Source organism: Rhinolophus ferrumequinum, chromosome 7 (genome assembly GCF_004115265.2).
Source record: "Rhinolophus ferrumequinum isolate MPI-CBG mRhiFer1 chromosome 7, mRhiFer1_v1.p, whole genome shotgun sequence".
Taxonomy (NCBI): Eukaryota; Metazoa; Chordata; class Mammalia; order Chiroptera; family Rhinolophidae; genus Rhinolophus; species Rhinolophus ferrumequinum.
Genome location: NC_046290.1, coordinates 87462679 through 87480680, shown reverse-complemented (window position 1 = coordinate 87480680; position 18002 = coordinate 87462679). Strand labels below are relative to the sequence as shown.

Genomic DNA, 18002 nt, shown 5'->3' with positions numbered 1-18002 from the left:
AAAAAAAAAGCCCCAAAAAACAAAAAAAACACACATACAAAAAAAATGTCAAAAAATTTGAGGGACCCTTTCCAAACAGTACACGTTGTCAATAATTCACATCTTGCAACACAGTATATGGATATGGTTTCTTTTACAAAACTTTCAGTGTCAAAAAAGGAAATTAAGGCCATCAGATTCGCAGCTTAAAAATTCACATAAAGGAAATATAAAAATATTCTGTGCTTCTGAGAAGGCTCTGCACTGTATGTAAGGATTACCATACTTCTTTATTTTGAGGAAGACCGTTGACTTGAGAAGTTTACATAATTGCACAGCTTCTATTGGACATTCTCGGGGCTCCCTGATGAGGAAAACAGAAAGAGAAATTAGTGCTGAGAAAATGGATCACAGTATTTGAAAGTAAGACAAGAGATTCGACAAATCCCTGTTACCTATCTTCAAACGGACCCTATCATTTCTCACTTATCCTTTTTAACTGTGTCTTAGGGACTTCTTCCCAAAAAAACTCCAACAAATTCCAGAGCAGTAATTCAAGTCCAGCTGTCCACTCAGATCCTGAGCTTTTCAGAAAAAAAAAAAAAAAAATCTGATCTGGGTCCGTAAATCAATTAAATGAGAATTTCTCATTTAACTGGTAAAAGTATCTATTTTTATAAAATTTTAAAGCTCCCTAAGTAATCCCAATATTCACCTGAAGTTGGAAACCACTGTTCACTAACCTTCTATAGCTCAGGAAACAGGAGACCATGGACTCCCTCTGAATAACCAGAGCAGAGAACACACTGGCTGGACCCTCTGCTTTCACATCCCAAAGCACCTGCATTGGGTTCATCCTCAAATGTGGTCACCACAAAAATTTCTTATGAGCTCCAAAGGCCACTGGATTCTTTCTCTAGTGTGAAGTCAAATTGGCTGATCGGCCCTTCCATGGTCCCTCTTTTAAACGCTGACATCATTATTTTCTCTGATCACAAAAGCTAAAAACCTCACACATCTTTATCTTTTTTTTCTTGTCTCACCCACACTCAGCCAGCATGCCTTAAGGAACCTCCATCTGTATAGTCCCTCAGTGTCTGCTATCTCCCTTCTAGGGTCTCAGTTTCTCCTCTGCACCAAAGTAGGAGGCAGCTACCTGCATCCCAGACTATGTCAATTTAACACCGTGCAACTGCATCTCTCACACACGCTACAATACGGCTGGATGGGCAGATACACTTGGGGCTTCAGTCTTGACATTTGCCCTATAAAGAATTAAAAACATCACCACAAATGCTTTGCTGCTCCTCCCGTCAGTACAGGAGACTGTTTACCCTCACCTGGAATTGGAGCTGGCCTTACACCTTCCTTTGACTAAGAGAATACGGTGAAGAGGGCCGCTGTGTCCGTTCTGGGCCCAGGCTTTCAGAGACCTAGTGCTCTGTGTTTCCTCCTTCTTGGCAGCCAGCTGCCATGTTGTAAAGCTTGGGCTAAACCACCAAATGATAAGCCACATGGAGAGAGACGTGGAGAACATCCCAGCCCCAGACAGGCTCTCAGCTGAATTCAGCTGCGTGACTGACTTCAGTCTCCATCGGGTGGAGCAAAACCATTGCCTGCTGAGCCCGGTCAAACCACAGAATCATGGGAAAAAAGAAACAGTTTTAAGCAACTAAGTTTTGGGGTGATCTGTTAATATAACAACAGATCATTCAAACACCCTCAGAACACTGTCATCTGCTTTCTCATACCCAAGTAATTACCCATCCTTCATGTTTCCCAGACATCTTCTCAGCTACTCTGGGGGCCCAGAGCCATCTCCGGTGTCTGCCCTTCTAGAACTCCTGATCTGAGCCACTTGTCTGGCACCTTGAGGCATCTTACATTGTTATTCTACTTCCAGTCATTATAATGCTTCTATTAAGGGCATGAAATGCATTCTGTGCTTGTTTTTTATTAAAACCAAGCCTCAAACATCTGTTCTTAACTATTCCTCCAAAATGTATGAGGAAGTGTCCAAGCCAAAGATTCATTCTACCTCATAGAACCTACCTCACGTGGTTCTTAACCAAGGGGCTGAACACATAAGATAATGTTTATCTAGAGTAGGACTGGGGCTAATGAAGCAAAACGAACAGCTTTATAAATCTGGAGACGGAGTCTTTCAAGGATAAGGATAAGAGCTTTGATTAATGATCAGACTCAAACAGCTTGAGAATATCAACCGAAGGCTCATTAGTTATTAATAATTCTAACTTAATTAACTGAAATCAAATTTGGAGTTTCTTTATTTCAAGGGCTCTCAAAAGCCCAAGCATCAGCTAAAATCTGTCTTGCAATTAGATGGTTAGGAACTTAATATAGCAACAATTGTGTTTCATACCGAAGTTGAATGTTGCTTTGTTAGTTTTTAAAGTTTATATGCAGAAGTTTGCTCTCATGTAGTGATCTAAACTTCTCCATCACAGAACCCTGAAGTAAATAATGTTGAGTATTCCAATCTGTATATATTTTTGTAAGTGATATACATGTCCTATCACAACATATTATGGACATTATAAAACAAAAGACAAAACTGAAATTGGATGAGAGAAAAGTTTTACAAAGGAGTGTTACCGTTCTCTTCCAGTACCCTGATGGACTCTCTGGAATATGCCCACAGGAAAAACAAACCCCACTTTTAGATCACTGATCTGGCTCATCAATAGGGGGAAAAAAACAAATTCCACTACTGGTCTTGGTTTTCATGTAATTCTGTTAATAAAATTTAAAACAAATATATTGAAGTAACACCTGCTGGTGGAAAAGTTCTTCCTCAACAGCCACTTCAGCTGCCTCCTCCTCTTCTTCCTCCTCAGGTATGGTGGTTTTGAAGACTGTACTTCTCTGAGCAACCTCCTAGAAACAAGAGTAGTTTGATTTGAAGTTAAAACCACACTTTATCACATGGTTTGGGGGGAGGGGAATTTTTCTTTGCTTAAATTTAAGAAAAAGCCTTCCTATATCAGGGATTTTTTTTTTTTTTTAAGTGGTTCAGCAGCAGCTTTAGCTACTGAACAGGAATTTTTGTGTAATTAGTAGTAGTTCTTACATCTTCAATATTCCCTGCAGGGGAGCTATTGGTATCCATTTGAAATACCTGCTGAGAAGTTCCCACTGCTTTTTATCCAATTCTGTTACTAAGAATTCTGCAAATGATTTGGGACACTAAATTCTTGTAATACTCAACATGAATTCAGAGTAAAGCTCTCAGGCTTCTAGCAAAGAGAAGGTGCTCAATAAATGCCGAATAAAATGAAGTTGAAGGCCAGTGGCTGTGATCTCAGGGACCATGGTGGCAATAGGGCCACCTGATGAATGAGATGAAAAGAAAAAAAGCTCCTTTCATTCCTTCAATAGCTGGTTCCTCTGGAATGAAACAGAATCAAAACAAATCAGCCCTATTTACTAACATACTAGTGAAGTTCCCGTTATCCCTCACATAGAAAGATCTCCTGGCATTCACTGGTGGGAGGACATAAAGGAACCATTTGCATTTTCTACTGAAAGGCTATGTACAGCTGACCTTCCTGTAGAGAATGCTGACTCGGACAAATGCAGCAAGTGTTTCTGTTGAAAACCAGGCTACCCTGATGGTCTGGCACCCATTTATGAGTGAGTGTCCTCGAGAGTGCAGCAGAGCGTCCAGTTTCACTCTGTACCATGTCCTAAGGTCACTCAAGGAAGATAACTCGTTCTTTGGAGGAAGAGGAAGACGCTGACGTCAGTCAAAGCTTATCTGAAATTTAACACAGACCAGCTGGTTTAAAATGGCAGGGGAAGAAAACCAAAAGTGTCACACAAATGAGACTTCAATTTTAAATATGTCCAAGAATATATTCTGTGAGTAAAGTAAGGTAGTAGTGTTTTGTGGGGAATTTTGGTAATTGTTGCAGGGCCAGGGAAGATGGACCATTTTGAGTCTCTCAGCCAGAAACCTCCGTTCTGTGAGATCAGTCTATGTATACACACAAATACCCATTTCACAAATATCACCCTGTTGTAACCAAATTTACACTAATAAAAAAGCATGTGAATCTTTAGATCAATTACAATTCTTCAAACTAAGATACGATTGGGAGATGGTGGCATACAAAACAGAAAAGATTTTCAAAGAGGTTTCAAAGTACCCAGATTTCCTCAACTCATCTCAAAAAAGGGGGGAAAAATCTGTTACAGAATTCTCACATTCTAGCTTCTAGCAGCTGGTGCCAGTGTACACACATGCCACACGGAAGCATTGGCTCTTAAAGCTCTTGATGGAACCTGAGACTATTAGCCTCAAATGAGAAGCTTAGAAAACAGCAACTTGCCCAACTTCGTTTATTTTGAATTACTTCAACATAACTACTTTTAATACAAGCCTGCAGTTAAGCACTTTTCATTTGACAGCATTTAAAAACCAATTACTCTAACGCAGAAAGCCTGTGTGTAAAATGAGTGAGCTAAATAATGTCTAAAAACTTATGACAGAAAAATAATAGAACAAATTTAGAACTAAAAGTTGTTAGGAGGTTCAGGCCCAAGAAATTGTTATTAGTCAAGGTGATAACAGGCAAGTGTCTTCACCAAAGAAACTCCTCTCAGCAAGATATCCCACCCTATCAGGTGTCCTGCACGGCACACAGGTCTCTAGATAAAACGTAGTGTCTGCCCCGTAGGGCCTTGGGCACAGAAAGGCATGTCCATCTAACAGTATTCAGTTGTGCACCGACGCCAGTTAGGACCACTGTGCTCGTCTCTTCACAACTCTGCTCAGGAACGGCCTGTTGGAAACCTGAAATCACTACAGTAGGAGGAGTTACACCCTAGAAATCAGCAAATGCTACACCTCAGGGAGGTTCTGCTAATGGAGGAGCCGAATGTTAAACTGGTATCTCTGTATAACATAAGTAATCATTTGCATCTACAAAAGTTTTGGTTATGCCTATATTCTGGAAGATACAAAGAGACTGCTCTATTTTTTACTTCCCTCATACAAAAGTATTTTATCTACCATGGCGACATTTGCTGTTTTTAATCATCCAGCAACCCCTCCCTCATTTCTCAGTAAGAGCCACCGGTTTCATGTGGGTGCCCATCTCTCCCATGGAGAGGTGACACGTGTCACAGGAGCCAAGTGGACCCAGCTATGGAGTGGGGAAGAAGGCTCAAGCTCTAGCTGTCCTCCTGACTCCAGGAACTGGGTTAGAGGAAAGCATGTGACCCGAGCTGGTACATGAGAGTGAAGCCCAGGATGGGAGCCTCTCGGGGGGAGCTGCTCTAGCTCTTTCCCACAAGAAGCCTGGAACGATGCCCCTCCAGGAGCAGCAGCCCAGGAGCAACCGGCAGCTGTCCTCAATCCACGTAGGAGACAACTCAAGAAGCAGAGGGAGACGAGAGATCCTTGGGGACACTGCGTGAACCAATGGATCAAGACTACAATCTCTGGATTTTTGGTTCTGTGAAATCAGATAGTCCAATTATTTTAAAGCCAGTTTAACTGGGTTTCCTGACATTTTCAATGACGCAGCAAGAAGAAAATAAACATAAAAAACTGACTTGAGCCAATTACCTTCAATGTTACAGAAAAGTGGTCTTTATGGTGGTAATTACAGATTGTTGCAAACATGGTCTGGGACCTACTAATAAACATGCTCTTACAGAATTAAATAAGTAAATACCAAAAGTTCTTGTCTGACAACCATGGGAATAAAAGAGAACTACATTCCTGATACTTCGTCACTTCTGACAGAAGTCACTTAATTGAGCCTAGCAAGCGGGAAGTAGAAGTGTGTTAAAAGAACAGATAAGCTGAAGAACTCATCTGACAGTCGGTGGTTTGAATGATGAGGGAAACCTGAGCTTCAGGTGGCATTACGGAACGTCACCGGTAACACTACCATGTCGTGGTGTCCACTTTGTTCACATGTCACTGTGCCTACTGTGTGAGCCTTTAAACCTGCTGCATTCCAGATATCCTTCTGTCGAGAGGGTTTCGAACTTGGAATGTTTTCACTCAGAAAAACACGATGGACAGCGACTTGATTCCATGGCTCACAAAAGCCTATTTCTGTGCTCTTTTGCCTTATAACAGTGCTTTTCAATCTGAGCTAATTACCACTTGTAACAATGTTCTGAAAGAGACATGTCCTCTGCTGGTTTCAGGCATCGGGGGACAGCAGCATAGCAGCTGCAGCACTCCCAGCTCTTGGGTGGCAGCACCAGCGACAGCCGGGAAGGACCGCAGCGTGCTGAGGGCAGGAAGCCAGCAAGGCCCCCGCACACAACAGGAGACAGATGTCCACCTTGATGTCTGTGAACTCCTGAGGTATCTGGGAACACCCCCAACCCTGCGAAGCTGGCGGGTGCTGAGCGGGGAATTCCCAGAGGCACCTCCAAACCTCACACAACTAGACTGAGGCCCACAGAGAAAAAGCAGATGCCGTTTCACTTTCAGCCTCAGTCTGAGATGAGGAGTCTCTTCACTCAGCAGGCAGCGGATTCCTTCTGAGGAGCAGTCTAAGCAGATGTCCACAGTGGGGGAAGGATGGCAGGTGGCCAGGCACAGGCCTTCCTATGCAAACACCGCAGACCCCAACGGATTCCTGTTAATCACTTGATTTCTCTGAACTTAAATGAAGGTCCACGTTTGATTTTTTTAAAAATTCCCCAGTAAATTCTTACTGAATGCCTATTATGTGCCAGGCACATTGCCAGGAAAAAATCTGATTAGGCGCTTGCCCTCATTGTACTCACTGCTCTGGTGAGAGGACGGCCAGGCAAGCACCGCGCAGGGAGAGGTCCACTGGGCACCATCGGGGAGCACAAGGAAGCCCAGGGGAACACAGTGATCTGACCTGCGACCACTCCTTCCTCTGCAGACACTCTCATCTCTCGGGGGGGGGGGGTGGGGTGGGGAGGGTGTACCAGTGTGGGTAGGTATGGTTCTTTGATAAGAATTCTAGGACTGCCATGTGGAAAACACACACCCCAAGCAGATCTTCAATCAATTTCACAGTCTGAGAACTAGTAACAAGGTTGATAACATAAGCATTTACTAGAGGCCACATACTGATCCAAGCATTTCCCAAGGACTGTCTCATTTATATTCTCATTATATTATCTCACTTATACTGTTTTATCATTTCCATTGTAAAATAAGAAGAAAACTAAGAAAGGTGAAGGAACTTGCCCAAAGTCACATACTGAACACAGACTGACTCGAACCTGTGTTAATAATCAGTCCTCTGTGATATACTCCTATTTCATTCCTAAAATCGGTAGTCAGCTTCATCTTGAATTACTCAGCAGCCTTGATCTGATGTAAGCAATCAATTACTTTACATTTCAATTTGATTTTTGCACAGAAACCACACTTGCATGAGGGACTTTCAGGCAAAACCGACACTGTAGTGGTACTGACAAAATGGCCATACCTCTCCCTGAGAATTTTTCAATATAACCTTCACATCTTCCCCAGTGCCCCAAGAGTTCTGGTTCTTCCAGATGAGGTCCGTGGGAGGACTGGCTGTGACACCAGCATTTGCAGCCCAAATCTGGAAAAAAGAAAGGACATCAGTCTACTCAAAACCCGGCCATCCCACATGCCGATGACAACAACGTTATCATGAGAGCTGAACACCTTGTAGGACTCATTCTAGAAGTCTCAGGCCTGTGCCCTAGTTTCAGACTTGCTATATAGTAACCAGCTCTGTCAAGGAGAACCCACAGAGCTTATCTAGGCCTCAGCTTCCCCATCTGATAAATGAAAATGATGACACACAGGGCTCTGAAGTCAAAGTACCTATATGCACATCCTGGCTCCTCTACATGTCAGCTGACCTTGAGAATGTTACTTACTTTTGTCATCCATAAAATGGGACAGAAATAGCACCTATAATCCATGAGATTATCCACAGAGTGGCGGGCTTTCTCAATGAGTGTCAGCTCTCACTGTTAGCATTCTTATTCTGTGGCTTTTATGGGCCATCCTTCCATATTGAGGGAGTTTTCTGACCCCCCCGCCCCCCCCCAGTATATTCTGCAGCTACCCACAGCATCAAGTGTGGAGATGACTAACGTCTCACAAAACTCTTACAACAGACAGCCTGTCTAGAATCCTCTTGTGGAAATTGGTATGTCTCCAACCGGGGACCAGTAGCACAATACCCCAGAGTAGCTGAGGTTGAATTCCAAAAAGAACACAGGAAATGAACAAATCACCCATCATTCAATAATGTGACTGTTACTGAAAGGCAATAATTCTCATAAGCATGGAAATTCTGCCATATTTTGTATGTATTTATTGGCAGAAAAGTATGGATAAAGTGGAGAAAACTTTAGTTAAAAAACGTAGGTTTGAATCCTGTACCAGTCACTACACTCAACGTCCTCATCTCTAGAGATATTACCACCGATCCTGGTCCTTTTAAAAGGTCATAGAAAAATAGAACAGTTTTCTACCCCATAAACTGTTTTACAATATAAAGGGCTATATGATGGCAAAAGGAAGACTGGAGATGGTACAGCGGGTATAGTTTTACATGGGAAGAAAACTCTATGAATTACTGATTAGGCGAGTCCTTCCCCTTTAGACGCTCACTTTAAAGCTTCCAGATCTCCCCTCCACATTATAGATGTAAAGAGCTACAGAACACTTACCGGGATAAAAATGTAAAATGGAACCAGATCTAGATGGACTTTCAGATCATGTGGAATGTTAGTGTCTTCCTAATCTCATGCAATTCCTTTCACTAGTCCATATGGAATCACACAGTTGGTTTAGTGTTAGTAATAATCATATAAAGTCAGTAATCTTACTGGGTAGTTTAACCTACAATGAACATGTCCTGAAGCTGTGTTATTCAATATGGGAACCATGTGTGGCTTGTGAGCCCTTGAAAAGTGACTAGTCTAAATTGAGATGCTGTAAGGATATCTGTAAATTTGAAGATTCAGCTCGAATAAAAGGTAAAATATCTGACATAATTTTTTGATATTGAGCACATGTTGAAATGATAATACTTTGGATATATTGGATTAAATAAAATGTAGTACTAAAATTAATTTCACATCTGTACTTTTGTTAAATGCAGCTACAAGAAAATTTAAAATTACCTATACAGTTCTTTTATTTTTGTTCTAGAGTTTTAAACTCATCTTTGCCATTGTGCTGTACAATTTTACAGATCACTTATTACTACCAGGTTCCAAAGAGCTTCTTATCACGTTTAATGCTAGCTACTAAAGGAAAAAATGCATTAGATTATTTCATATGATAATTGAGATCTGCATTAGACCTATAGGATATATCTCTGTTTAGTCCCTAAGGAACTACATCTAGGGGAAAACGCAGATGATGAGCATAATGTTTTCACATTAAGAAAGAGAGCACACTCAAATCTGAATCTCCTGAATTAAAAGATCAGATACTTTCCACTACATTATGCAGCTCCATAAGACACATAATAAGACTGAGCAATTTTCTCTCACTAGAATAATTATTAAGGAGAAGAAAAGATAGTAGAGTCAGGATATTTGTTCCCATTTTTAGCCATTATAAAATTAGCATTTGATTTTCACAATGTGGTGTCAAGCTCTAAAAATACACTTTTTAAAAGAGAAACTCTAAGCGGTTGAGCCTTTGATCTTAAACACTAAGTTTGTATCAATCAAAATTTAAAACATGTGTTTAATATATTTTTTAAAAGAATTGATAAAGAGACAGTCATCTCTACATTCTTTAGGGGTGAAAATAGTTACTTCTTTAAAATCTGTATCAGGTCAATGCGGGCCTCCGCAGCTGGGGGCTAGATGGGGAGCCCTGGGGCCGACAGGAGAGGGCCTGAGAGAAGGTCATGGGATTGAGAAAGTTGAAGACTTCTTGGTATATCGGCGGTCATCTAAACAAAACCAATGCTTGCTTTTCTTTCTCTGTTGTGTGGGAACAGCAGGCCTCTGGGATTAAAGTGACTTTGATGAGAATTCGTTTATAAGGGGACCAAATTTGAACTTTGTTGTATGACACTGGATTATTGCATTATCTTAAATCAGGATAAGTCCAGAAATGTATGCTGTTGCTTAAACTTAAATTCCAAGGCAAGAGATAAAGTATCTTCAGTTCCACAGTCACCATGAAAACTTTGACCCTGAATTGTAGTTTTGCGTTATTGTATTTAATGTTTATAAATTACCACAAGATCTCAGGAAATGTATCCTTATAATACGTTAATATTCTACTACAGTTCATACTGATTCCATACACATTATAAATCGATAATTTGGACTCTACCAATTCTTTACTTCTTTCATTAAATGAAGTAACTCTGTATCAAAGCTAACGGATTTTACCGTATGCTAAATCACTTACTAAGTAAAAGCAAAGGATTTTTGTGTTTGCTCAATGAAGCATACATCTCTAAAAAGTGAGCAAATGATATTTAATAACTATTAAAGAAGTGGTATTTAGAACATAGCAACAGTAAACCACTTAGAACTCAAAATAGTCAGAATGGCTGCTAGCCATTCTAAATCCAGAACCTTAGATACTATGTAAGAACCACAAGTTACTCTTGCTAAAATGCTGTGTTTAAAGGAGTGGCTCTTTACAACAGTGCCTATGGATCACATGACTTCTGTTGAAAACACAGGTCCCTGCCCCGACAGCAGAGATGGTGAGTGACTAAGGGTGAGGTGTGGCCCGGACACCAGAACACTTCGCAGATGGCCCTGAGGCCCACCAAGGCTGAGGACTGTCGCCTTGAGGCAGACCCTCGCATTAAAAGATTATCTCCCTAACTGTTCCTTGTGCCAAGCAGGAGCTCCTGAATTATACTGTGCTACTATTAATATTATCAGTCAAGGGACAGCTGTTTTACATCTACTAGAATAGACAAAATAAAAAGAATTCATAGGTCAATTCTTTCACTTTTAATAGTCAATTACTGCTCTCAATAAGGTAGAACTTTTACAATCTTTAGCTGCACGTGTGATTCCCTAATAATGTCCAAGACCTTTTAATGCCCATTTCTAAAATGCTTTTCTTAAAGCCAAACATTCTCTTGAATTACTTGACCTGTTAGTTAAGACAATGGAGTAAAATAATGACTACATTCACTTACTGTAACAGTCTGGCCTGCCTTCAGCACATATCTTGAGGTATATTTATAAGTGACTGATGTGTCTCCAATTTTTCTGATCATTTCCCAGCCTCCCATTGGTTGATCCTAATCACAGAACAAAATAGAACAAGGTCACTGCAAATATACAGAAAGCTATAGAATAATCAGATAAATGAATCTATACAGGCAGTTAAACTAGCTTTATGGCTGTTTTCCCATGATTCACGTTTTCCCATTATTAAAAGAAAACATGGCTTCTCTCTCATTCAGCAAAACAGTACATCAACAATGCTGCAACTTTAGTTATTAAGGTACTTAATTTTAAAGAGGACAAAACTGGAAGAAAAGGGATGCGAACCAAATTAAATGGTCATATTCACTGCTATAATAGATCAGGTACATCTTTTACATTTACAACACAATCTAGCTGTCATAGTCTTAATTACAAACACCTAATACTTGATTACTTTCAAAATACAGGCACATAAGCTTAGAAACAGAAGGAAGAAAATATGTCCTTTTTTTTTTCTGCATCTTAGAGCCTATTCTCTTTAGTATCAGAACTGCTGGTGCTCCACTGCCCATCGAAATTATTTCTTCATCCACATGAAAAATAGTTCTAATAGCTCTGTTGAGAAAAGGAGTAATTTTCACAAACAAAGTTGGACAAATCATGAAGGTATCCCTCAGGAAGTGACATCCATCCTACCGCAGCCCCCTGCATCCGCAGACCTGCCTTCCTCTAGCATCGTCTCACACGGGGGGGGGGGGGGGGGGGTGTGCCCCCAGCTGCGCGATTCCTAGTCAGGGAGTACCTTCACCACAGAGCTCTCAAAAGCCCCAACTCGAAAATGCAGAATTCCCTATGTTTATGTTTACTTCTAAACAAATAACTTCAAGACAGGGTTTCATACTATCCTTGATACAAATTAAATCACTAGTATTTGTTTATTCATTTACAGAGAAAAGGGCCCCCTGCATATATCTGAGTCTGGGTCATATTTCCTTCCCTTCACTAAGTTCACGGCTGTGAAAGAATATCCACCCTTTCCACCTAAATTCCAACTTTATTCACAAATCTGGCTAGGGCAGGGTGTAACAATAATTCATCCTGAGCAAGTCCACTGTGACAAAATAACCAGGAGTGAAAAACAGCACTGGCTCTATAAAGAAGGTCTAATAAAGAAAATCTTCATACCACTACGAGCACCAACTCCTCTTATTTTTGTTTAATACTTTCTATGAATTTTTGTAAACAGGAGGAGGGAAACTCTTATTCTGCGAAGACTACTAAATCCAAATAATGGCTGAGGAATTATGACAATTGCAAGACAGGCCACCAATCAATCAGCAAAGCCTGGCTAGCAAAAAAGAAAAAAAAATTTGGAGCTGTTTTTGTTACCTGTTCGGAAGTGTTCCTCACGCGGATGAATTTCCCGTCCACGTCGATCTCTTCAATGCAGACGTTCCCAGTGGCCGAAGCGGAATGCGCGATGCTAACGCTACTGCTTGCCTCGGATTCTTCCACATCAACTCTCTTCCGCTTTCCTCTGGTTGTGCGCACGCTGCGACTGGAGGATGCTCGTGACACTGTCACCCGGGAAGAAGGGCTTGGAGAGAGCTTCAATCTACACGGGAAAAATAAAACGTTCCGTGCATGAAACACATATGCCCTTCCTACCTTAAAAAAATGGGTATTACTATCCTGCACGTGCATTTCTGAAGCGAATCACGACTGACAATCAGACAAAGGTGATACACATCTTAACTACCATCTTAACTACCAATAATAATAATTGGAATGTTTTTCCTAGGAATAGAATATAAGCATAATGCAGAAGGTTTAGGAAACAGGAGGAAGTCATCCCACCTACCATCACCCTACCACAACCACTGTTGTATTTAGTACACTTTTCTTAATCTTCTCATGCCTATATTTTCTTTTTTACAAAATTACAATTATAATGTACATAATACTGAAATGGAATGGCTTTTTATCCTAAATCAGATGCTCTTCCTTTGGAACTCTTTTCTGAGAATAGGTGTGAAAAGGATTTATACACTAACCACATTAGAAAAATAAGTATAAGGTCTCTTTCAGCAAATCCGATATTTTACAACATATTAAATTATCAAAACATTTAAAATCTCAAAGGAAAGACTCCATCCTGACACAGCCCAGCATTTATTATAATAATAATAATAAATAATAATAAAAGACTGCTTGAGCAATAATTTCTGATGCTGAGGTAGAAATGATATATTACTACCTACCTCTATGACCTAGGTTTTAAAAGTAGAAACAAAGAAAACATTTAAAGTTGCCTTAATTGTTTTACAATAAAACCTAATCCTATTTACTTTTAAATAAAAAGGGTGGGGGCAAAAACTAGAGTAGGAGGTAGAGTGACAGCGAAGTTACTTACCTCTCTTCTTCTCCTTCTAAGAGCTTCCTGTAAGCACTGATTTCCATGTCCAGGGCTAGCTTGACATCAAGAAGCTGCTCATAATCGTTCAGCTGTTGCTGCATCTGATCCCTTATTTCCGCCATCTCTCTCTCTTTGTCAGACAGCATGCGCCGAGAGTTGTCTCTTTCTTTAGCAAGCAAGTCCTCCAACTCTTGAATCCTCTCCAAACATGCTCTAGACTTCAGATTCAAGGGAACACATTTACTTTCTAGGAACATTCCAACATTAGCACAAGGCAGCTATTTTAAACCATAAACCACTTCCTGGACTGGAAAGCAAATAGAACCCTAAGTAATGTCTAACATTAGAAATCAAGAGATTTTGTTTTTAATAAACACCAAAATTCCTCCAAATTAAAATATAGCCCAGAGGAAAGTTTTGGCTTACAAAAGACTAAAAAAAAGATAGTCACCAAATGGAAGTGTCATAAATATACATATAATTATTCTGTATTTGGCCAAATAAAACAAAATTTTAAACTGTGGTTTCAATACAAGTCAAGTCTGGCTCCCCTATAAGCCTTTTAACTCAGAAGTATAAGTTAGCAAAAGGAAGGAACTAAAAAGACAGGAAACTCATTGACAAAAGAAACTCATTGATAAAAAATAAAGTGTGGGTATGTTTTGCAGAATTGCTGGGACTATTCAGAAACCAAAGAAACGGGATTCTGGTTATCCCTTTAAGAACCGTGTTCCTTTAGGATCGCTGCACTCTCTCACGCTCAGCATGCAAGGACTGTACAATGTAACGTGGTCTGTAAAAGGCACCTACTGTGCAAAAACACTACGTTCTCATCAGTAAATTTATTTCTCACAGGGGTCCGGGTTAAAAATTTTGAAACTGCTTCACATGTATACTGGGACTGAACAAATAAGTAAACAATATGGCACAAATCAGGTTTCTTGCTCTCAGACAGGAAAGTTACAGATAAGCAAGAAAGGAAGCTTAAAATGAACCCTGGGTTATGGGGTTAGAGGAAGAGACACAGTATGAACTTGTGTTTAACTTAATATAAATACCAGTAGACAGACAAGTGTGTAAACATGGGTTCGTATACATGTATTACCTAGAAACAATGACAGCCCAGTACGGATGAGCACACTCAGAGCCCAGATCCCTTTTCCCGGTAAAAATAACCAGGACTCCCTGGAGAAATCGCCAATTCTAGGGCTGAAGTAGGAAAAATACAAGATGAGCCTGGAGCATCTTAGAGAACAACATAAACAAGTGCTCCAAAATAGGGGGACATGGTAGCCAATCTGAACTCCTCATGTCCAAAGCTGAAACAAACTGAGCCGATAAATAACGCAGTACCGGACTATAATCCAAAATATAAAATAAAGATCCATGAGTCCATGCTGATATAAATAAATGAATGAATTTACAAATAAACAGGGGGAGAAGAAATAAAACTTCACCTAAGAATTCCACTTAATAAAAGTAGATGCTACCACTTCAGGATGGAGCTGAATTCCTGTCCTTCAGCCTCAAGAGCGGGCTGGACTTAGTGACTGCTTCTCAAGAACAGAATGTGGAAAGTGAAACATCACCAGTGATATAACATGCATGTCATTAATCCCTGATAGGATGTGTCAAGAAGGGCACTTAAAACCTAAGAAAAGCACCAGACAAACCCAGCTTGGGGGACAGTCTACAGGACACCTGGCCAGTTCTCTTCAAAATGGTCAAGGTCATGAAAAACAAAGAAAGCCTGAGAATCTGTCACAGACCAGGAGACTAGGGACACAGGTGGTACCCCAGAATATAAAAATGACAATAATAGAAAATGTGGTAAAATCCAAATAGTCTAGGGGTGGCCGGGTGGCTCAGTTGGTTAGAATGCGAGCTCTTAACAGGGTTGCCAGTTCAATTCCCACATGGGCCAGTGAACTGCACCTTCCACAACTAGATTGAAGGACACCTACTTGGAGCTGATGGGCCCTGGAAAAACACACTGTTCCCCAACATTCCCCAATTAAAAAAAAAAAAAAATCCAAATAGTCTCGAGTCTAGTTAGTAATACACCAGTGTCAGTGTCTTAGTTTCGACAAATATACCATGTGATCTAAGATGCTAATGACGGAGGGAAACGGTGAGGGAGACGGGGGAACTGTCTCTACAAGCTTCCCAACTTTTTGGTAAATCGAGAATTATGCCAAAATAAAAAGGCTGTTTAAAAATAATCAATCAATGAATGAATTACAATTCAGAGTAGCATCTGACATTCTACATCAGAAGCTGGCATTCATCTTAAGAGTGATGCTAAACATAATCCCTGCCTCGGAGAACTTGAATTTAACTGCATTTGCAAAAAAACATGCTATAAACTGAGAAATCCATCTTTCCTCTCAGGCTTCTTATATTTTCTTTTCTCCAAAAGAAAACATATGTAAGTTCAAAATGTCTTTAATCAATCTCTTCACTTTATTTCCCATGTGGGGGGTAAACAGAATGGGCAACAAGGTGGAATCTAGGAGCTGATGAGTGCCACAAACTACCCAGGAATCAGAGATACCCTCTCAGCCCAGCTTGTACACCCCAAGTTGTCCTTGTTTGTCTGCCCCTAATGCTACGAAGTTCTTTACGAGGGAAAAATTAAAAATTAGGTATAAAAAAGTTTTAAAGTTACTCTGAATCACTTTGTATTTTAAATAGAAATATTTAAATTGTATTTTAGATAGCTTCACTACATCTGTTATCTCATGTTGCATGCAGAGTAGCATGCAACATGAGATACAGACCTAGATTCTTCCCAATTCTGCCATTAACTACATACACATCTCTTTGGCACTCACTAAACCAGTATCTACAATTGGAAAATGAAGAGGTCTAACTAGATTATCTGTAAGATCCCGCCCCTAACTCTAAAATTTTATGAGTGACTTTTAATGGTCTTGGTCTACTTTATTTTACAGTATTTAACAGTTTATTGTACTAGTTTATTATGCTCTAGCTGCAATAGAAGTTTCCAGCATCTGGGTGTTAGGAAAACAAAAATTAGAGGTGCTGTCCAAGTGCCACTGAAGACTCCTGCAAGCCAAGCAGACTCTGACCACCCAGTTAATTTGGCCCCAAGTAAAAATTCTAGATAGAAATGACAGAAATGCTGTTAGCGATATATGAAATTCCTAATTCCAAAACACAATAGTGGCACTTTGTATTATTTAAAAATATTTTCTAAGGTCACATTTTAAAGGCTATGTCAATTTTAAATAAAATTTAAGAAGTACTTCACTAATATGAGTCACACAACTGAAAGGAAATTCTATGGCCTAACAGGCAGCGTGACGAAACTGATATGACTCAACAACAAATATTATTAAGATATACAATAAGAAAACATTAAGAGATATCTTTCTTTTTGATGATATTTCTAAGGCTAAAATTTACCAATGAATAAAAATATTCATCAAGATATATTATTTATCATAAAATCTGATAGTAATGAAGAGAGGAAAGGATCCCTACTTCTCCCCTCCTCCCAACCCCCAGACACAGAAATTTCTAAAACTCTTCTGGTTGAAGTTGGTGCTTCTTTCCTATTTCCTAAGGAGTCAGCTCCTGGAAACCTCCAGGCTCTGCCTAACGTCATTCAAATCTACTAAACTGAAGTTAACAAAAAATCTTGCAAGGATGGAAACACAACTAACTGGCAAACAGGGAAGCAGTCCTAAAGCTGAGTCTGAAGACGGGGCTCCCAAGTCCACAGCCTACCACTGTTTGACCACAGGTAAGTCTGGTCTCCTCATCTGTAAGACACCTTAAACCTAGCAGACTCAAGTGGATTAAGCAGTAGCCAAACAACAATTTTAAAATAAAAGGGAGGGAAAGCATAAAACAGAAAAAGGGGGGAATAGCTAGAATATAATTTATTAAATGGAGAAAAGTAAACGTCAAGTCATAGTAAGAAAGAGGCCTATTTTCAGAAAGGTGCCTGTAACAATGCTGTAATGGAAAAAAGATTACCTGTTAAATTCCCAAAAGAAAATCTTTGAAGAGAAATGAGGTGTAAAGTGAAAACTGGGAAGTATGAGAGAAACCCCTTTATCAGTGTGTAGCCTCTGAGCAAGTGGTTAAACCCAGCTAGGTCTGCGGTCAGCTGCGTGAACTCAAAAGTCGTTCCAGTTTTAGTGTTACATGAAAACTTCAAAATACTACTATCAGGACAAAACAGGTCTAAAATAAGTTTTAAATTTATGTTTCGAGTAATAAAGTACACATAACAGGCAATGTACACGCTTCAATTTTAATTGATTTTTTTACATCACCCTATGTTATGTAACTCAATGCCTGCTTCGTTTTCTAAATTCCTGCAATAAATGTCTTCCGTTTGACAATCAGAAAAAGGTTTTACTAAAAATAAAATTAAAAAGAGAAGCTTAATCAAGAATAAGATGAAGTTCATTCTCATGTG

At 39.8% G+C, this 18002-nt stretch overlaps 1 protein-coding gene across 1 annotated transcript in view; it reads right to left on the bottom strand.

Moving 5' to 3' along the window:
* LMNB1 (lamin B1) overlaps positions 1-18002 on the bottom strand; it is a 43452-nt gene continuing 25450 nt past the window's right edge. The window contains exons 7-12 of the mRNA XM_033110970.1: positions 13547-13767; positions 12523-12748; positions 11121-11225; positions 7437-7556; positions 2773-2877; positions 1-343 (exon numbers count right to left, since the gene is read on the bottom strand). Of these exons, the coding sequence (XP_032966861.1) occupies positions 302-343; positions 2773-2877; positions 7437-7556; positions 11121-11225; positions 12523-12748; positions 13547-13767 (819 nt within the window). The 3' untranslated portion in view covers positions 1-301. The remainder of the gene's footprint in view (positions 344-2772; positions 2878-7436; positions 7557-11120; positions 11226-12522; positions 12749-13546; positions 13768-18002) is intronic.